Raw genomic sequence first — 22594 nt, forward strand, 5'->3', positions numbered from 1 at the left:
AGTCTGTTTCTCTGTTACGTTAGAAACGACTCATGTGTGCAGTCCAAAGCCTGAATATATTCAGTTCAGTGTGGGACCAGTAAGAGTTCCCAAAAGATCTGGCTATTCCGGAGTCATTATTGGATGGGATGCAAAAGCTAGAGCTCCAGAAGAATGGCTACAGCACAAATATCCTCCAGTGAAACAGGTTTGAATGTATTAAACTCTTTACTAATACATACAGAGAATAACTCAGGTTAAAAAAAAAAGCCTCAGGAATATTGCTACAAACAGACCTAATGCAAAATATTCCAGCGCCCCACATCACCTGTGCAGCTGAGCGATACCTGTTTCTTCTGCACTGTTCTCCCAGTAGAGCTTTGCTTTTGCACCACTGATTGGTTAGGCTTTGCTGGTCAGAGTTGTACTTGACGTCTCGAATGAAAACGACTCACTTTTAATACACAGCATTGTATTTAAAGTAGCAGTGTCAACCTATAACGTTTGGAAATATTTCTTTTCGTGCGTTACTGAAGTTAAGAGGCTGTTAAATCTTTTCTCTGATCTTCCAGTGTAGATATAATTGGTAACATCTTCACTCCACCTAAGAAACGCAAGTAATTCTTTCCGTTTAATCAATTTCAGTTAAAAAGCAATGTTTTTGGGAATCTGGACGCTCAGAATGTAAATCTATTTAATGACATATTTTTGTTAAGAGTTCTTGAGGCTTTTGAAATCCCCTAGCCTAAGTCTTTGTTACATTTGAAAATCAGATGCTAAATCTTTGCTGACGTTGCTGATCTGGTAACGCAGCGCCGTGTACTCTCTGGGTTGGCTGCTGACGTGCTGCTTAAGTGGCAGGAAGGCACTAATCATTAAGTCAAAGAGGACTGAGAATCAGAAACAATGCGAAATAAATTAATGTTCAACTGGGAGCAGACATTCAGTCCTGTTTTGTGTATTTTGTGCCTTCCCCGCTGTAATTTTTTCCACCTGCCACTCATCTTTGGTTTCTGAAACACCTGCATCCTTGCTTTCTTTTCTCTTCTCCTCTCTTGTCCTCCTCTCAGTATTGTTGCCCCCAAATAAACAGCCATGAATTTCTCATCAGGCATTCTGATTCTTTTTGTGCGCCTTACATAGTTCTGTTCTCCCCATGACCTTGTGCTCATCTTTATTGTGTTAAATTCAGTAGTGGTGACTGTAGTTTAATTGTTTGGCTTCTTGTTTTTTTTTTTTTTTTAACTTGAGCTTTCAGCCCAACTTCTTGCCTTTCTCTGCCTTGCAGTTCTTTACTATTGAGCAGAGGCCACTGCATGTCACATTGATCAATACTAAGTGCTCCATAAACTTGTTATCTGCCTGCATTCACCCATAACTTTTTTGTGCTTAGATTTGTGAGTTAATTTGGGCAGTTTAAGGATAGTAGTGTGCGTGCTGGGGCCCTGGCCCATGACTTGTCTTCATAAGCACCATAAAAACTGTAGTAAGCCACACTTTTCCTTTCTCGTCTGGAAGATTTCTATAGATACATGGAAGTGGTCTTAGCTCTGTCCAGGATTGGGACCAAGGACATCAGAGGTGAATTTGCTCTGAATTTGCGTCTCTGTAGCTTTCTTTGTTGCCACTCATGAAGGGAGAAGGGTGACTAGCAAATTGTTATGGGACCTATGTACAAAAAGCAGGGATTTTCTAAGACACGTGTTTCACAAAATCCATGGGACAAAAGGTTAATTAAAGTCTTGACTCTTAAAAATTGTTTCAGATATGCCAAGACTTCATGTATTAGTCTTGATTGCTTTATACTTAATTTTCCAAACTGACATTGGTAAGATCATAAAAATAAACTTGTTATATGTATATACCGAGTGGGTTTAGGTTCTGTAAGCAATCTTTAGTCATCATCTTCCCTTGAGGTTATTTACTTTACTTCTGGTTTTACAGGACCTGAAAGACACTCCTGACTATCAAGCCCTAATTAACAAAGCAAATGAATATGCCAAATCTACAGCCTACATTCCTGAGGAAGAGATAACAATTATTATGGGATTAGTGGTAGTGTTTATTTTTATTCAGTTGCAACTTGCTTGTTATCCTTTAAAAGCTGGCTGGCCTTTGGCTTAACAGATACTATCTATTTTGCAAAGTTAGTGAAAACTAATACAGAAAGCAGATAAATTAACTACTGTGCTTGGTTTTGGAAGGTCATAAATGACCAAACCCAGGCACTACCTACCGGAGTATCCAACTGCTTATTTTTTTAAGTGCTTTAGCAACTTGACTTCTGTTACGTATAGGCTGTTGCAGACCTGGTCTTTGTTTTAGGATTTCACTGACCTAGCAACGCTGGATGAGTAATTTAATCTCTTTCTACCGGTTCTAGCAAAGTATATTTGTTTCTCAATCTCACTCTGAAAAATCTGCATTCCAAACAGCTTCTGTTCAGCTGCTGTCCAGACTGAAAAATGTCTCCCTTCTTAACTGCAAAACTCTCCATGAGCCAAAGATTCTGTTTTGTCTACCACAGTCTTAGTAGCTTTTGATTTCCAGCTTATGCAAAGTACACCTGATTCTTAAACTACTCAAAGACTCTGATCCAGAAAGCAGCCTTCAGGCATGCATGACACATACAGACGACTGTTTGCAAGGGATCCAGTGCCACCATGGATACCGCCTTTGAAATTTTGGATAGTGGCAGCATCTGATTTTAAAATAACTAATTCATCTGACAGGTTTGCTTGGCAGAGTCAAACAGAGGAGATTCAAATAGGCGCTTTTGGCCTTTCAGGAGAACCCCGCAAGGCAACTGTGTAAGTTCGGCTGGCCTGCTCTCTCTTCAAACTGCCCCTCAACCAATGGGGCCAAACAGTGTGACAGTTACCTCTTCTATTTGGGAAAGCCTTAGTTCCAGACCTTGTTTCTGATTTAGCTGCCAATTGTAATATAAAATGTGCTGAACATGCCTGAACTTAGGAGCAGGAACTACACTATTCCAGATATGAGTCACAAGTATTTTAAACTGGGTTCTGACCGCTCTAACTTAGGGCCTAAAAAAATGCACCTTTCATTATGTCACCTGGCTCCCTTCAGTTACCCTTATAGCCCATGGGCAGAAACAGATACCTCACTTTAAATATTTACCTTGTGTAAACTAGCCTTTAGGATACTGCATGGCTTCATTCACCTGCACAACAGGCTAATTCTGCCCACAGATTAAGAGGGGAATGGGTGGTAATAAGCTCACAAAGTCAGATATTTGGAAGCTGTCCTGTTGAGATTGATTACAAAGAGCAAGCCATGCCTGTACCTCAAGTTCAAAAGGTCTGTGGATTGCCCTTACTCAGCCTTTCCTACAGCCTAAGTGGGCAGAGTGCCTGAGGAGCTGAGACTAGTGAGAAAATGCCTAGACCTGTCCTAACCCTTTCCCAGCCCAGCCAACACTTCTAACCTGCTCACTGCAGGCTTTCTGTGTCAAGACAGAGCACGTAACTTGGACTGTAGAGTTCAAGTTGGACACTGTGGTAACTAAGAACATCAATTTGGTGTGACATCACTGTTTCCCGACTACTTCTTTACTGTTCCCGCTGCCTAATGGGATCAGGCAACTGATCCAGATGGCAAAAATAACAAATAGCTTCACCAGCACCAAATGAGTGGCAACTACTTCAATAAGAAACAGGTCTGATTTTAAAACACTTAATGTTGGTATAGATCTAGCACATGACATCAGTTAAGCACTTGGAGAGTACTGTGACAGCCTGAGAAAGCCACTGTTCTGATGACACTAATTAGGTTAAAGTACATGGAAATAAACCCCACTGAAAGTATCTCTATGTATATTATATATTTAAAAAACTGTTTGAGGGCTTTCAGAAAGTTAAGTATGGTAACTCTGGTGATCCTTTTAATTATCAGTTTTCATTTGTTGCTAATCCTGGTGCTTATTCAACTTGGAATATTATTTTCTCTGGTAGGCCATCCTGATGTGACGGCGGATACGATAGATCAGAATAGATAACGCTGCCATGGCTGAAAAAAAAATCTATCCTTATGACTGAAGTACTTCAGTGTCTGTACATGTAATGTACTACACACAGACAACACAGTTCCTTTTTAAACTTGAGCAACCAGACTTTAGGACAAAATTCATGTATACTTTTTTCCTATGATGAAATAAAACATTCCTAAGCTTTTTTTATGTTGAAAAATTCATTTCATTGCAAGGAAACACAGTGCATATTCAGTTTACCATGACTTGGGACAAGGATAACTTCCTTCCAAATATAAGAGGAAAGGTTTAAATATAGCCCAGTTTCAGCTAGGAGTACCAGAAGTTTTGCACATCAAATATCTTACCCATTTACAGGGGGTAGAGGAAGAAATGAAACAGTTCAGAAACGTACTTTCAGAATTAAGCATAAACTTAATTTCAGGGGACAGAGTTAAGGCCAACAGGAACTGGAATATTTCTGAGGACAGCTGCAGTAAGTAAAGCCTGCAATACTTTGACTAAAGTTCTTTACAAAAGCCTGCAGTGTGCTGCTTTCAAATGATACACGCAAAGGAAGAGTTTTGAGTGACAGGAAATTCTAGGAAGTCTAGTGTTTTGCACCTGGACAGATACATTAAGAAAGTTTCTGCTTTGGCTCAGTACATAAATCACATTCTTAATATTCTCTCTTATAAACAAAGTGAAAACCAACAACAAACAATTCAAGAAAGCATGAAAAAATTTATTAAGAAAATGTGTAGTATTTCAAAGTTTCTAAAGCAACTTGTTTTTTTTGTTTGCTTTTCCCCGTATCTCAAACACAGCAAACACTCTACAAGAAGCATAAGCAGTAGCATTCTGGATTCTTTCCTGCAGAGTCAGTGAATCCAGGGAGTTCGATACAGGACTGTCTACGTGGCCTTCCCATTCTTTTGTTTCTTCTTCTCTTATTAATAAAGGTCTTCCCAATGACTGGCCAAAGAGTTGACAGACTTCTTGAGCTTTCCCCCTTGTGTTTCGAACAGCAGCAACGCATACCTGACGGCTGAGAGGCAGAAAAAGCAGCACAGTAACAAGCAGGGCCAACTGATGTACAAGTATTCCTGTCAAGCACTTCTCTTTTTTTAATGCCTCAGCTTTCGTAAGTGCGTAAAGGCAAGGCATATTGCCTTTCCCCAGGTTCTGAGTGATACTTTAGGAGTTTGAGGAGGGAGTGTGTGGAGAAAATGTCAGTGTCCTTGTCAGCTATGGTCAAGTATTTCTAACACCTATATGCTGCAGGCGTCCCTGGTGTGTGCTGCAGAGCAGGAGCTCAACCGTTGCTCCAGGCATTTGGGTGGCCCAGCTCTAAGGCCTGCCAGCACCTATTTAACCTCAGTGGCCTTATTCCTAGACTCCTGCAGAGATATCTTCGAGATGATAACACTTCTGACAACTCCAGAACCAGTGAACAGCAGCTGGTTGGGCTTGCTTCTCAGGCCAGGCATGATTCTTTAAAGAGGCAAACTCCAAACCACAATTAAGCTTCTCTCTGCCCCTCCAATATCAAAGGGAGATGCAGGACTTTGAATAGTTAATGCCTAAAATGTTAAGCCAGTGCTTCAAAGCAGCATGTTTTGATGCTGAACAAGCATCGTGGATGGTTCTTTTCAGATCATGGCAGCAGCTAAGAGTAATGGGAACTGGCAAGGATACTTCGATTTATCAACATCTGGTAACACACTTGGACCTTCATGAATAAATACAAGTTAAATGTAGACAGGCTGATGTAACCTAAGTTGCATTCTGTTGACCTAATATTCACAGCAGATTATACTTCCAGTGGAAATCAGTGAGAAAATACTTCTATGACATTCTGCTTTTGCACAGGGACACTGTAGAAAGAACGAGCTGTATTGTCCAGGTGGAATGGCATTAATTTATAAGTTACATTTAATACAAATACTGAAATCTTTCAACTTAAATTTTAGTACGTATGAAGGAAACTATTTGCTCCCATTACAAACAGTATAAATTATGTATTCATATAAACTCTTATCTGAGGCTGTAAAATTTGTGGCATGAGAGAGAACTTACCGAAGAGTGTCTAGAGCTTCTGGTGTATGGTAGAAATTAGGTGGACTGATGGTAACAGAGGTTCCTAACTTTTCAGTGAGTAGTTTGCAAACTTCCTGCATTTTTCCAAAATCGCTGAATGTAATACAGATCTGAGAGTGAAAACAGATGTCACACAAGTAATTTTTTTTTCATTTCCCCTCTATGATTAAACACCTGTATTTAAATCAGTATAAAGCCGGATATGTACAAATTAAGTAAACATGCTTGTCTTTTATATAACTCCAACATTTATTTACTTAGAACACTTATACAGCCCTATGGACTACTGTTAGGTTTGCAACACAAAGAAGTCATAAAATGGTTTAAAACTGAGGATTAAGAAATGCTGTTTTGTGAGGAAGTAAGGCATTCTTGGTATGCAGACAATTTGAAGCATGAATGTGTTCATTGGGACACATGACTAGATACATGCTGGTTCTTCTCTTTTTAGATTACTACATGTTAATTATGCCTAAGCCCAAGCAAAATGATGTGGAAAACATTGTGCAGGAAGGAAAACTATATTTTAGTTTCAAACATTACATTCAAGCAAGTTGAAATATGAGATTAAACTAAACCTAGCCCAGTCCAGCTTGTAGTGGGCTCAAAGAAGACTGGGCACTTCAGGCTTGGATAAAAAACAATTTAAAAATCTAGCTGTCTCTGGCTTTGGCAATAAGAAGCATTAAATACAGATGCATCAGGAATTCAGGGGCTTTCCCAAGCACTACAAAGTGGGCATCACTAAAAGTGCTGGATCGAGAGCTGTACAGTCTTCCTTGTTGGGAAGTGTCGTCCAGGTGATGACTTTCCAGGCAAAGAAAGCACGGTCACCAGAAATCCCAGGTCCTAAACTCTTTATTTAGAAGAACTAAACCCTCATCTTCACTTTCCAGTACAGTAATCTCACCACCAAGTCAGGTTCACCTTCTCTCTTATCCCTGACTCTTTCCTTTCTTTTTGTACAGTAATACAACTTTGACAGGAGTGGAAGAAAAAAAGCTATGGTAAAGAAAATTCCACTGTGAACTCCTGTCACGTACAGTTACCCCTATGTTTGCTGTAGTCCATGCAGCAATCTATATAGTGAAGGTATAGAGTACAGAAATACAAGTTATGGCAGATCAGTTGCCCTGCAGTAGCTTCCTGTGTGCATATCATAGATTTACCTTAAGGAAAATGAGTTATTTCACGGAAGTTGAATCTCTCAGTGAGAGAGCAGGAGTCTACTTCATATACAGGGTAAGGTAAAAACTGGATATTGACAACTACCACAAAGTAACTAATGCACACATCTTATTACCCTTGGTAGCCTCTGAGTGCAGTACACGGACCTCATCTTGGCTTGAATACTTGCACTAGCTCAGCAGCTCTTCATACAACTGCCCAAAGCTAGGCTTAGGGTCTTAAAAACTGACCAGGATGGAAGTGGCAGGGATATTCCATCTCCTACAAGGATAAAGGGTCACACCCACTGTGCAAAACCGCACCAAGTCTGCATCTTCACCTTGGCTGCACACTCTTTATCTGTAACTTAGGGGCTGAATCACTTTCTGGAAGGTGCAGTATCAATTAGAACAAAGACTGAAGACGAGACTAAACCTAGATTTCTTTCTTCAGTGGGAGTTCTGGCCATATATATAAAGCATACATCCTCTTGTGCTGTTTTGCCAGAAAACTGTCATGGCTGTATTTTGTGGAAAGCTGGATGTCTCACTACAAGACCGTGTTTTCCAGATTGCTATCAGTGTTTACAATATCACTTCCCTTAAAAGGATGAAACAAAATAGTCAAAAGAATTGTGGGTCTTATGCAAGAGATAAGCTGCTCAGACTGGGGCAATTCTGGGCACTTGGGAACTCATTGTTAAAAAAGAAACACATAAACAGGTACCCTCAGGGGCAGAACATAACTGAGTCATTAGCTGTGAATTTTGTTGTTTCCTCCCCCTAAAAATTATAGTTTTCCTTTAGAGCTAGATCCAATAAATTCTACCTACATTTACACAGGATACCTGAGCATTAAATTGCAAAGCAACATTTAACTGTCTTCCATTATAGTTAAGGTTTAAAAGTGTGAAAAAGTAATAAGAGGGTCTGCAAAACCATTATGGCCATTACAGTTTCACTAAGTCTGTGAAGGTCAAGAAGTTATGGTTTATAAGGAGGCAAGTATATTAAGAAATGAACAAAACCAACACAATCTTCATCCCATGAGATCATCATGCAATAAATGAACTATTATGATTAAAATATTACAGGGCTTTGTGATCTCATACAAAACTTCATTCTTGTACATACTTTCCTTTGTTACAACATGAATTAGAATTTACCAGTTGAAAGCATGTCTTGAATTCTTAATTATACTTTAAAATAGCTATTTGTCTGGGAATTTCTTCTGTCTTCAAAAAACTCTTGCAGTAGACAAATGGTAAAAACAGTTTAGAGACTGAAATAATGCATGACTTCCATGATTTTACGTATAACAAAAATATAATGGCAAACTCTTCAGTAAAGCAACTGGAAGTTAATTTTAAATATTGCTAAATTATGCAAAAACACTAGTCAATGGAACTTCATTGGTTTATGAAGCTGCACTAATGAAACGAGTACATATTTAAAAGAGGAAGGAAGGAGAAATTAATCTCTGCATGAAGAGCAACCATACTGCTGCTTATGTGTACAGGGCAGCCAAAATCACAGTACTATGGCTAGATTTTTCAAGTTCTGACACCTAGGTCTTGGACAACTACACAACTTTTGAACAGCAATTACACTTGCCAAAAGCCAAACATTTGTATCCATATAATTTGCTTTCCACCAACAATCTTTGTTGTACAGAAATTACTAGCAGAAGAGAGATGCCCAGTTAAGTCACCACTTAAGACTGAAGTTGTAAGCCTAAGCTTGTCTGTAAACTAAATAATAATTCAATATAGTTTTATTAATTTTTAAGAATAGCTTATCTACAAACCATGGTGATTTAAGCTCTCATGATTGTAGGTGTCTGCTTTATTAAGTTAAAGTCATTCAGAACGTGATACTGACATAAACCATTTAAGTAACTGAAGGCTCATTTTAAAATTCTAATTTTGCTCTCCAAATTCTCAATTATTTCTGGTTTTATTACTGTTATTTAGATGTGAATAAGCCTTCAAGCAAGCAAACTGAACCCTGTTTTAGGGGAGTGTAAATATAACAGTTCTATAAAACAGCTATCATTTTATTGCAGACTTCCAGGCTCACTTCATAAGAAACTGTACATTTGCTGGGTAGCGATTAATGTTTGATGCTCTCAAGATTCATTGACTGCAAATGCATCATTTCCCCCATCAAATGTTTCCAGTACAGCATTTATTTCTTACTATAGCATGAACGTACAAAAATATACTCCCCTGAGCTGCTTTTTAAGTAAATGGGATTATTCCCATAATATGTAGCTTTCACACAGGACTTTTCACCTACAAAATTCCAAGTTAATTACCTAGGAAACAATAAGCTTTCCTTTACTGACGCAAGCTGATGGCACAGTTGTGTGCAACAGACCAAAGTCCAGATGCTGTTCAGCTGTGGCTTAAACAGATCTAGGTCATGTCACTGTTGTCCCCCATCCACTCCTGTCCTCTGCCTTGCAATGCCTGCAGTTCAGAGAGCTAAAATAATGGGAAAAAATAAAAGCTAACCTGGAAAAAAGAAGTTATTAACTGGAGCAGATTTTTTATCTGACCTATCACCTGCTCACCTAAGTACAACCCCTTGAAAAAAAGTAGAGGGCAGGAACGATTGGGGTGAAGGAGAGTGCAAAATTGTGGGTTTGCTTACACAGTCACAGAACGACAACCTTACAGCCCCAGAACCAAATATTCCCTGCTGTAGGAGGTTGTAATATTGAAAAAGCACAAAATAATCTGAGAAGAAAATAATTCCTTTTATATTATGGTACAAGAAAATGGGTTCTGCACACAACAGAAAACTGCAGCTGAACTCTGCTTTAAACTGCAGTCCTTCAACAGTTCCTTTGGGCTATGCTGCCTTTACTGTAGAGAACATCCACTCCTCCGTATGATAAAAGACAGACTGCAAATTTTCATTGGCCCTTGCTACATTTCTTATTGTATTTTTAAAAAATTATTTTTGGTTAGGTTGAATACATACCAGTGCTTCCATTTGGTAAATATTTTCTACTCTGCTAAAATCCTCTGTTACAGTAATATTTTCTTTCTAAAACAAAATACAAGAATATAATCTTAAAAGACAGAAATTAAACATTTGTTGGAAATATATGTACATTGTGTCCTGTGGAAGTTGAATTCTTCTAGCTTATCGCTTTTGACTTAGCAATAGAAATTTGGAATTTCCCATGCAAATCTCCACATTATTAAAAGTAAATTATACAGTAGCTCTATAATGCAATTTTGCTGCTATTCACTCAAAGAGAACAATTAGGTCTTAAAAGTGACTGTTAGCTAGCAGCTGTGTGTATCGGTGTGTAACTGTAAATTCACCTGGTTCAAAAAACTAGAAGCTTCAGTTCTTTTCAGAAAGTTAATATGTGAAAAGTGCTTTTCAGGTCCCTATTTTAAGACATTTTAACAGTAGCAGCTTGTAGCGACATGATCTGAACACTGAGCACTGGTTACTCTGGCAGAATTGTAACCCTTAAAAGAGGCTATGTCACCACTGACACTTCTGCATTAACAGCAGCTATATTATTCAACGTACTGACTGCACAGAGCACTAGCAAATCCTGCAACACTTACAAATAAGATACTGAACTAAGATACAGAATAACTCCAGTTACATTGGAATAGTTGACCAGCTTGCTAGCAGCCTAACAATCACTTTTCTTTCACCCACTTCCCTCCTTGGTAAACAGTCTGGATGAAGATTTATTGTAAAATTACTACAACAAACCAAAAAGTGCAGTTTACAATTTAATTGTAAGCATAACTTTGCATTTAACATCCAGGAACCGTAGGGAAACAGATATTAAGCCTTCCAATTACTGAAGAAGTTTTACTTATTAAATTTATTTGCATAGGAAAACAATATTTGCTTTCAGTGTTGACACATTTCAGAAGCAGCTTTGTGTCACATTTCCTACAGAGGCTCAAATCTTCAAGTCTATAATGTAGCATGCATGCGTAAGTTTATTTAAATCTCATTTTTCCTTTTAAAATACCGTATAGAAATTAAACCCATAATTACTGCTGCACAGCAGCCTATAAGAAACAAATTTTGGGTATTCAATTTTATGCTTGAGTGTACCCTTAGCAAGTTTGTGGAAAACACTAAACTGGAGGAAGTGTTGAGTTGCTGGAGGGTAGGGAGGCTCTACAAAGGGATCTGAACAGGCTGGATTGATGGGGCTGAGGCCAGTGGGATGAGGTTTCATAAGGCCAAATGCCGGGTCCTGCACTTGGGACACAAACTCCCACGCAGTGCTACAGGCTTGGGGAAGAGTGGCTGGAAAGCTGCCTGGCAGAGAAAGACGTGGGGTATTTAAAAGGGGGGTAGATGAAGTGCTTAGAGCTATGATTTAGTAGTGGACAGGTACAGCTGGAGTTTATGATCTCAAAGGTCTTTTCCAACCTAATGATTCTATGATTGGCAGTGCACAAATACAAGCACAAGAGTCCTAGTTTCAGATAATCTCTTCTAGTAAGGGCAAAGGCCAGGGCCAGTTCATAGCCAAAAACTGTAGTTCCCCTTTTACAGTCACGAGTGACTGACACAGCACTGACAAATCATTTAATTTACAAAATGGCGCAAATCTTATTATTTATGATAGAATCCAGTTGCAATTGACAAGATTTTTTTTTTTCTAGAGCTCTTATAGATCTTTTAGAAATAGCCACATAGAAAAGCCTTCTTCTACAACACCTACTTTGTAGAAATAACTATGCTGCAGTAAAAAATTGGAGTAAACGCTGGAAAGGTGCATTTGTTTTCCCTTGTCTCTGCTCCTTAAACATTTTTACAAGAGTTCTCCTACCTGCGGAACGGATTAGTCTTCTATTTTGGTTTTGCCCTCTGTAAGGTTCCAATGTATTTAAGGACAGTGCCATCCTGTGGCTCCAGGCACTATTGCAAGATCAATGCACAATGAGTGGAAGATCATTTTGTGCCATCTATTATAAAACCTCCCTCATGCTAATTTTTATCCCATCAGACTTGACGGTAGCTGTATGTGTTATTGAAGATAAATGGCTGAAATAATCCCTGAAGTCATAGCAAGGTGGCCTCCTGTGACACATCTTCTGTTAGATGCCATGTTCCTGTTTGGGAGTGCATTTAGACAAAGATATGGAAAAGAAAGGTAGGTGATAACAGAATTTTAAACTGGAATCAGGACTTCGACTTCATCTAAAGCAAAAGGCTTTTTTTCCTACTGCATATGTGTACTGTTCATATTTTGGCTGAGGTACTATCCATTGGATTGCAAGAGCCACAGGAAAAACAGTTGTCACTGACTTCAGGAAAGCTAACTTCTGATGTTCCAGGTATTCTGGACCTCTAGAAAAAACTTTGTCCATTTTCTAAATCTGTGGGCCAAGAATCACAGTAGGAAAAAAATTACATTAATATAACACTATTGTTATGTGACAATGACTCCAGAAGCCATTTAGCGGTTCTTAACAGAATCTCACTTGCATTCTGCTTGTCTAGCCTATTTTTTGAAGCCAGAAGTGACTCAAACCCCCACTGTTGCAGGTACTGTAAACACAAAAATGAATTGTAAGCTCAATGTCTTTTTAAAGTGCAGGACTGCGCTTTGCCTTATATTTTACTTTTTTGAACACACACACACAAATCTTATATAGCCCCTCCTCCTACCTATCTACTACGTCTGAACAATTTCTTCTTCAGAGGACTATTGTGCTCACCCTCACAACACCGTTGTCATTTAAAGGAATGTCCAGTCCTCTCCCAGGATGAAAATAGGGAAAAAAATAAATAGATAGTCAGTGAAAGAACATTTCAAGGACACAGCTATATAACAATACAGCACGAGAAAAGTCTACCAGTTTCTGTGTTCTGCTCCTGGTTACTGGGTTAACAAAACTGTGAGGACTTCTTATGAAACACAAGACCAGTCTCAGTATGGGAAAATGTTTGTAGTTTGGAAATGTACACTAATGCACCGCTGCGGGAAACTACACTGACATGCGTAGTTATAAATAAAAAAATCTGGAGACATTTGGAAATGCCTCTTAAAATGTACTTGTACATTTGCACTAATGTATCAAAATATAACTTTACATTGTGAAAAACAAAGATATTTAAAAACCTCAAAGACTTAGCTTCTTCCACCTGAACATCGCATTTTTGTTCTCAGTACTAAGGAAACGGCTAGTGAGGATCTTGTTGTATGCTCTGTCTCCTAGCAGTCATCTCCCAGATAATTAAGGATGATGAGCACCCACAGCCAGCACATACCCCAGCTAGGCACAGGTACCTGTCCCTCATCCCTCATTCTGTCTGCTCGGTTTGGCATTAGATGGACAGAACAACAAGAGAAAAATCTAGAGTGAAGAAGTTTCTGCAGCTTAATGTCCATTCAAGAAATACGAGAAGTATACGTAACAGTTATTTTAAGAATGGTAAAAAAGCAGATTTGAACTCAGCAAATGTAAGGTTACTTAGGGGGTATTTCTTAAAATACAAGGTAGTCTAAAAAGGGTGATGCCTTATGCAGGTTTCTATCTTTCTTCTTCAAGGATATATTGAAACTGGAAGATTTTGTAGCTGAGTGAAAACTTGAAAAATATTTTTTTTTTCCACTGACTGTTTGGACGTGCATCTATAACTGTGATTCCTAAATAACCAGTTCAAAATATGGAGAACATTGCACATATATCCAAGATACATCCAGTACAGGTAAACTCTAAGCCAGAGCCTACTGGATATAGCTTTTGGGCTGGTTTGTTTGTTTTGTTAAAGAACATTCTTGTCAGTACAACAAATATATTATTGCTGTCATTGTTAAACAAGATGGTGAATGCCAGTTGCGGTGATTAAAAAAACCAATTGTCATCTCCACCATCTTCCCCAAATAAATCATAGGTGGGAAACATAAAATCAGTTTGCACCTAGAGAAAGATTAAAACACCTTACTACGGAGTAGCTGGGCTGAGTAAGAGAGATAGGTTTCCCCATTGATTCTACTTTCCCTGCAGCCTTCAAAGCTGACTCTGTGCACTGAAGTGCTGCATATACTTACAGCACTCTATAAATAAATGCTACTATGTGCATCTACTTCTGATTAAAATCCTGTGTAAATATATATGGAAATTAGGTGCTGCCTCCAGGCATCCTCACAAGCTGCTAATGCAAGCTCCTGCTGCTGTAAAGGTTAGGCACTTCTAATTTCAGACTTCCTACGGTAGCAATGAGGGTTAAGGAAATTGTTCTATGGATTAATTAAACATAAATATATAGAATAGCCAGCTGATTTCTAAACAGGACTTAGATAAGCCTGCAACAACTAGAACCATATGGAGACTGTGAAGAGATATTAATTTTACAGTGGTTTAGAATGGTATTAGCTACAAGTGATGTTAGCAAATGCAGTTAAGAGCAAATTGCCAGCAGTAAGAGTTGTTGGTAAAAAAGCTACAAGGCAAATACAAGCTCCAGCAGTGGAGTGATTTAAAATTGGATGGAACAAAGCGCTAAAAATTATACCACAGGGAACTACTCTTAAAAAAACCCCAACTTCATGTTGTTTTTCTCTGAGTTCCCTAGAGCTAACACTTTGCTAACACTGAGAAACCCACAACTTCGGCAGCATTTCACAGACCCTGAAGGAAAGTAGAAAGAACTATCATCTCCATTCTGCAATGCACGGTAACTCTGAAACAGCAAAAGATTACTGCGAAATTATTATAATAAGACACTGAATGCTCAACTCTTACACTGTAAAAAAAGTCTACTCTCCACCTAGGTTACACCACCACTGCTTACCTGTTCCCATTACGTTTCTGAATCTGACTGCATACACCTAAATATAACCATTTGTGTGTCCAGGTGATACTTCATTTTGCAGCTATTTTTTCTAGCCTGCGGTACGGCATACAACCCCTCAAAGCACACTGACTTATTTAACATCCTTTTGTGAGCCATCCACCCCATGCCAAATGCTCCATGCTACCGTAATTAAATCAGGCTCACGTCAGAACTGTAAGTTTTCACATTCACTGTAGAGTAAATATCTGCAACAACCGTTTCTAGTCAATCCACACTCTTGAGGAGCCATTTAATTGCATCCAGGATGAAAAAATACCCCATGATCGGATAGCGTACCCTGGTGATGGGTACAAAGCATATAATTTTCTCTACTAACAAATATGAATGCATGACAAGATATTGTCTTCCTGTGTTCGACTGAAAATCCACCAGACTTTAAAATCCCATTAACTCAGTTAATAGAAACTGGATGCATTCAGCCTGCAATCCCATACAAAAATGTACTGCTTCCAACCAAACAAGTCATTCTGATGGCAATGGAATTGTGCTCCCCATGACATGCTCCCAGACATGCACAGGGGAAAAGTGGAGGGAGCAGGATCACACATCTAACCCACGGCAGCCTCAATGTCTCCTTGCCATCTAGTTCCATATGTGCAATATGATCTCCTAAATCAGGCATTAAGGGGTCTTTTCATCATCTTCTTTATTCCTGAACAAATACTTCATTTAGCTACTACGGAAAAAGAGACAGCATCACACTAAGTTTTAAAAGAAAACAGTAAATCCTGTTTTGGGGGGGGAACAGAGAGAAGTTGGAGTTGGCACTTCTCTTTAAACACATGAAGCATCTGAGATGTGGGCATGCCATTTCACTGTAAGCACATCACTGTTTAGGCCAAGCAACCTGCTCTCTTACTTGGCATTTACTAATATGGAATTCCCCTGTAACATCATGCAGGATCATTAAACCCTTCTGCAATTCTTTCCTTTTTACTACATTTAATAATTTGGTGTTGATAACAAACTCTGCCATCTCCCTTTTCCCCAGTTCATCTGTGAATACACTAAAAAGTCACAAATTTCCCAGGGAACTAAAACAGTAACTTTGAAAAGCAACCACTCATTTAATCAGAGATCAGCTTTGTTTTGGTTTTAGGAGTCCTAGCTGTGGAACACTGTCAAAAACTGTTTTACAAAATCCAAAAACATCAGCAGCACTATTGCTAGGACAAATATCACTCTTACAGTGCATTTACAGCATGGACAATGCTTTAAAGGCAAGACTATGCTTTTCTTATTGTCATAAAATAACTTCCTGAGGCCAAAAAACCTTATTAGGGAAAAGCAACTTTTTGAGTCCACAAGAGCCTTGTGTTACTTCAGCTACCTTGATCATGTCTCACATTTTTTTCATACCTCTCTACTTATCTGAAACAAGAGAGAAGATAAAAGCTCTGCATGTATTCATCACTAAGGTATAGCGATCACACAGAAGCCAACACACGTGTATAGTCTAAGTCACATCACTGTGTACCCCTTTAGCAGTTTCACCTGTACACACATGAGGCTGCATTCCCTGGACAGATGAAACAGTGGAAGCAGGGTAGTTTTCACACACAAAACAAGCAACTGATAAAGAAAGTTACTGTTACAAAAAGTGGAATATTTTGATTTAAGCTAAAGTAGAATTAAGTTCATCCAAGTAATTGTATCTTTTGAAAGTTAGACAGAATGTACCTCTGATAGCATGTCTTTTTATAGCGTGCTTTTTCATATAGTGTTCTTCCAGACACTGTTACATCTCGTGTTCAGAATGATCTGTGTTGAAAAGATGTCTTGGGCAACCTGATCCACTGGAAGGCGTCACTGCCTATTGCAGCAGGGTTGGATCTTCAAGGTCCCTTCCAAACTAAACTAGTCTATGATTCTATAATGAAACAAAGAAACTTACACTTAATAGCTTAATTTAGCCATTAAGGCAGGTACACAGCGCTGGAGAATACTTGGGATTTGTCCTCAGAGTGCTTCTACTGAACAGTGATTTCAGAGAACTTTATATACACAGAGGTGTTTTCATATTCATATTTTTCCCCCAAAGTGACAAGCATACTTTATTCCTGGAAGCTCACTACATATCCAGGAGGGATGAGATCAGAGAAATTTAAGGTGTAGTCATATCTGTGTGGTCTATCTCAATGACTGTGAATGACAAGAAGATAAGGGTTGGTATTGTTATCTTAGTCATTAATGTTGTTTTTTAACACATTGCAGTTGACATCCCATCTCACCATTTACAATAATCACCTGTTTGCAGTCTTTCCCTGTCTCAAATGCAAGGTCAGGCAGAGCCAGAGCCAAAGCTCCAAATTAGCAAGAGTTTTGACTGTTGTGAAGTTAATAACATTAAAATTAGACCTTGGAAATAAAAGAATACACATAAAATTTCTGAAAAAAATTACACACATTCATGTAAATGGGAAATACATTTTGTAACCATCTCTTGTGATTGAAGGAGGTGACTCCCTCACACTGCCCTGGCTGATACAGGATGCTCGCTAACACTCAAAAACGAGCCCAAAGAGTTATGGCAAATGGAGTTAATTCCAGCTGGAGACTGGTCACAAGTGCTGTGCCCCAGGCCTCAGTGCTGAGCCCAGTGCTGCTCAATGTCTTTATCAATGACCTGGATGAAGGCATCGAGTGCACCCTTAGTGAGTTCGCAGAAGACACTAAGCTGGGAGGAAGTGTTGATCTGCTGGAGGGTAGGGAGGCTCTGCAAAGGGATCTGAACAGACTGCATTGATGGGCTGAGATCAATGGCATGAGGTTTAACAAGGCCAAATGCCGGGTCCCGCACTCGTGCTACAGACTAGGAGAAGTCTGGCTGGAAAGCTGCCTGGAGGAGAAGAACCTGGGGGTGTTGGTTGACAGCGACCGAACCTGAGCCAGCAGTGACCCAGGTGGCCAAGAAGGCCAATGGCATCTTGGCTTGGATCAGAAACGGCGTGACCAGCAGGTCCAGGGAGGTTATTCTCCCTCTGTACTCGGCACTGTTGTGAGACTGCACTTCCAATATTGTGTTCAGTTCTGGGCCGCTCACCACAAGAAGGATGTTGAGGCTCTGGAGCGAGTCCAGAGAAGAGCAACAAACCTGGTGAAGGGGCTGCAAGACAAGTCTTACGAGGAGCAGCTGAGAGAGTTGGGGTTGCTTAGCCTGGAGGAGGCTGAGGGGAGACCTCATTGCTCTCTATAACTACCTGAAAGGAGGTTGTAGAGAGGAGGGTGCTGGCCTCTTCCCCCAAGTGACAGGGGACAGGACAAGAGGGAATGGCCTCAAGTTCCACCAGGGGAGATTCAGACTGGATATCAGGATAAAACCTTTCATAGAAAGGGTCATTGGGCACGGGCAGAGGCTGCCCAGGGAGATGGTTGAGTCTCCATCCCTGGAGGTGTTTAAAAGACGGGTAGACGAGGTGCTCAGGGACGTGGTTTAGCGATCGATAGGAACGGTTGGCCTCGATGATCCCTGAGGTGTTTCCCAACTTGGTGATTCTCCGATTCCATGAGCCTTAGAGAGTCTGTTTTTCGGCCCTTTCGGTGCCACGGCGCTCCGGGGAGCCCTGCCCCTGCCGCCCCCGCCCGGGCCGCGCTCACCGTGACGCCGCGGACCCGCGCGCGGTGCGTGATGAACTCGATCCGCCGGGTCACGCTGGTCCGCGCCGCCTCCTCCGTAACCTTCCGGCAGCCCAGCCACACCGACACCCGCGCGCGGTCCGGCCCGGCGCTCAGCTCCGCGCTGCCGCTCACCCGCACCTCCCGCCAGCGGCGGCCCGGCGGGGCCCGGCCCTGCTCGGCCGAGGCCCGCGCGGGGGTAGGCGCCATGGCGGCCCCGCGGCTACCGGCCCCGCGGGCCACGTGACCCCGGGGCCCGCGCCGGGGACCACGTGATCGCGGAGCTCGCGCCGGCGACCACGTGACCCCCCGGAGCCAGCGTCCCTCGGGCCGCGAATCGGATTGTGGGAAACGCTCGTTCGCCGGTGAAAGGTTGGAAAGGACGAAGGCGTCGAAGCGAAGACAACAGCGTTTTTGTTTTACGGTTCAGCGCTGAATCGGATGCCATGGCATGGAATTGCAGAATCATGGAATCATTGATGCATAAAATTGTATAATCACCTGGTTGAAAAAGAGCTCTTGGGTCATCGAGGCCAACCGTTCCTATCAAACACTAAACCATGTCCCTGAGCACCTCGTCTACCCGTCTTTTAAACCTTTCCAGGGAAGGTGACTCGACCACCTCCCTGGGCAGCCTCTGCCAGTGCCCAGTGAGCTTTTATGTGAAAAATATTTTCCTAATGTCCAGCCTGAACCTCCCCTGGCAGAGCTTGAGGCCATTCCCTCTTGTCCTGTCCCCTGTCACTTGGGAGAAGAGGCCAGCACCCTCCTCTCCACAACCTCCTTTCAGGTAGTTGTAGAGAGCAATGAGGTCTCCCCTCAGCCTCCTCTTCTCCAGGCTAAACAACCCCAGCTCTCTCAGCCGCTCCTCATAAGGCCTGTTCTCCAGCCCCTTCACCAGGTTTGTTGCTCTTCTCTGGACTCGCTCCAGAGCCTCAACATCCTTCTTGTGGTGAGGGGCCCAGAACTGAACACAGGATTTGAGGAGTGGTCTCACCAGTGCCGAGTACAGAGGGAGGATAACCTCCCTGGACCTGCTGGTCACACCATTTCTGATACAAGCCAAGATGCCACTGGCCTTCTTGGCCACATGGGCCGCTGCTGCCTCATGTTCAGTCGGCTGCCAACCAACACATCTTACAAAAGCAGTGGGTATATGTACTAGTTTTAGGCAAAGAACCATGTAAATCCTCAAAGAATGTTCACTCCTTTTTTAGATTATCCATCTATGTCTGGAGGCTGCCTTCAGGTGCATCTTTCAAGACAACTAAGCGTATTAGTAAATTCTCACAGCCCTACAACAGGATATCTCTTGACTTAAAACATCTACATCTTGCAAGTCAGATTTATATGATGAGATAATTAAACATACAAACCAGCTGCAGCAAAACTTATCAATTAATTCTCACTAACTCTCTAAGGCTCATTTTGGAGTGTTGGAAAGTGAGCATCCTGTATCAGCCTGGGCAGCACTAGGGAGTGATCTCCTTCAATCGCAAGAGCTGGTTACAAAATGTGTTTCCCACTCACATGCATGTGTATAAATTTTCCCAGATATCTTACATATATTCTGTTAGTTTCCAAGGTCTAATTTTAATGTTATTATGAACTTCACAACAGTCAAATCTCTTGCTAATTTGGACCTTTGGCTCTGGCTCTGCCTGACTTTGCATTTGAGACAGGGAAAGGCTGCAGAGGTGATCGCAGAAAATACCTCTGCTCAGCACAGACCATCTTTCACAAGAGACATTATCATTGTCAAAGAATGAACAGTATCTGGAAACAGTGTTTTGCTCAGGGACGTGGTTTAGTGGTTGATAGGAATGGTTGGACTCGGTGATCCTGGAGGTCTTTTCCAACCTAGTGATTCTGTGAAAAACACTGTCTGCAAGAAAACATGCTATCAGAGGGACATTCTGACGAACTTTCAAAAAAACCCCAAACAATTACTTAGATGAAGCTTTACTCTACTTTAGCTTAAATAAATGATATTCCACTTTTTATAATAGTAAGTACTGCTTGTGTCATTGCTGTGACAATTACCAAGGCTGGGCCCTCAGGCTGCTGAGGAGGAGTTTGAACATGGTGGTGTCATAGAAACATAGAATGGTGTTGGTTGGAAGGGACCTAAAGCCCATACAGTTCCAACCTCCCTGCCATGGGCAGGGACACCTCCCACCAGACCTGGCTGCTCAGAACCTCATCCAACCTGGTCTTGAACGCTTCCATGGCTGGGGCATCCACTGCTTCACTGGGCAACCTGTGACAGTGCCTTACTGCCTTCAGCATGAAGAATTTCTTCCTAATGTCTAATCTAAGTCTTCCCCTTCCAGTTTAAAGCCATTCCCTCTTGTACTGTCACTCCATGCCCTTGTAAAAAGTCCCTCTCCAGTTTTCTTGTAGCCCCTTCAGATACTGGAAGAGACCTTATAAAGTCTCTTTGGAGCCTTCTCTTCTCCAGGCTGAACAACCCCAGCTCTCTCAGCCTGTCTCCATAGCAGAGGTGCTCCATTCATCTGATCATCTGAGTGGCCTCCTCTGGACCAGTTCCAACAGTTCCACATCCTTCTTATGTTGAGGATTCCAGAACTGGACACAATGAGGTCTCACAGGAGAGGAATAGAGGTGCAGAATGACCTTCCTCACCCTGCTGGCGATGCTGTTTGTATGCAGCCCAGGACACGGTTGGCCTTCTGGGCTGCGAGCACACGTTGGAAGGAAGGCGATGGCACGGGAGGTTTAGGTGCACATCTTCTGAGGAAGGGCTATCCCGTGTCTGCCATTTTTAACATTTTATCGTATTTGTCCGGCATCTGAAGGTCTGGAGCAACCTGAGAGTGAGAGGAAGAGTGCTGGAGAAAGTCATTGTCTGTGGAGGAAGACCGGGTTTTGTTGTGCTGCAGAGTGTCCTCTTCTGCTGGCAGGGCCTAGGCAGGAGTGATTAAAAACCATTCTAGCATCAGTGCTGCTGCTTCTTCGCAGAGGGTTCTTGCAGCTTACACACTGGCTTTGCTAGCGTCTGCTGGCTGAGTCCTGCTGATGCTGCTCTTTCCTTAGGAAAGGCAGAGGGGTGCAGTTTGGCCTCTGAGAGATTCACAGAATGCTTGAGGTGGGAGGAGCTCCCTTGAGAGGGGGTCCAGCCCCTGACCCAGAGCAGGTTGCCCAGGACCATGTCCAGTTTGGTTTTGAATATTTCAAAGGATGGAGACTCCAGAATTTCTCTGGGCAACCTTTGCCAGTGTTTGACTGCACTTACAGTAAAAATGTTTTGTTGTGTCCATATGAAGTTTCATTTGTGTCCTGTCCTGTCACTGGGCACCTCTAAGAATAGCCTGGCTGCCCTGTCTTCCTTCCTCCCATCAGACAACTATATACACTGATAAGATCCCCCTTCTCTTCTCCAGGCTATGCAGTCCCAGCTTGTTCAGCCCTTCCTCATGGGAGAGATGCTCCAGTCCCTTCATCATCTTCACATCTTCACATCTTCACATCATCTTTGTTGGACTCTCTCCAATATGCTCACATCTGCCTTGTACTGGGGAGCCCAGAACAGGGCCTGGCACTCCAGGTGTGTGTTTCACCTGTACTGAGCAGAGAGAAGGGGTCATCTCCCTTGAATTGCTGCTCACGCTTCTCCTAACCCAGGCCAAGATGCTATTGGCCTGCTTTGCCGTATGGGTCCATGATCTGCCTGTTGTCCAGCAGAACCCCCAAGTCCTTTTTTGCTCTCCAGCCAGCCAGGCCCCAGTGTGCACTCGTGCATGAGGTTGCTCCTCCTCAGAGGCAGGATTTGGCATTGAACTTGATGAACTTCATGAGATATCTCTCAGTTCAGTTTTCCATCCCGTACAAGTGGCTGAGATGAATAACTTGGTGACTTAGC

The 22594-nt window shown here is 41.7% G+C and overlaps 1 protein-coding gene across 1 annotated transcript; it reads right to left on the reverse strand.

The window, feature by feature from the left end:
• Positions 1 to 4691: 4691 nt before the first annotated feature.
• Positions 4692 to 18921, reverse strand: IRAK1BP1 (interleukin 1 receptor associated kinase 1 binding protein 1). Its single transcript, XM_069851325.1, has 4 exons — positions 18694 to 18921; positions 10222 to 10287; positions 6047 to 6177; positions 4692 to 5015 (listed from the first exon to the last, which is right to left on the reverse strand). The coding sequence occupies exons 1-4, from the start codon at positions 18919 to 18921 to the stop codon at positions 4745 to 4747; spliced, it is 696 nt and encodes a 231-aa protein (XP_069707426.1). The 3' UTR covers positions 4692 to 4744.
• Between the last annotated feature and the right edge of the window lie 3673 nt (positions 18922 to 22594).

Source organism: Phaenicophaeus curvirostris, chromosome 2 (genome assembly GCF_032191515.1).
Source record: "Phaenicophaeus curvirostris isolate KB17595 chromosome 2, BPBGC_Pcur_1.0, whole genome shotgun sequence".
NCBI lineage: Eukaryota > Metazoa > Chordata > Aves > Cuculiformes > Cuculidae > Phaenicophaeus > Phaenicophaeus curvirostris.

Coding starts and splice junctions, on each gene's coding strand:
- IRAK1BP1 (XM_069851325.1), bottom strand. CDS start 18,921: ATGGCGCCTACCCCCGCGCGGGCCTCGGCCGAGCAGGGCCGGGCCCCG. Junction 10,288..18,693: donor CGCGGGTCCGCGGCGTCACG/GTGAGCGCGGCC, acceptor ATTTTGTTTTAG/AAAGAAAATATTACTGTAAC. Junction 6,178..10,221: donor TTTACCAAATGGAAGCACTG/GTATGTATTCAA, acceptor TTTCACTCTCAG/ATCTGTATTACATTCAGCGA.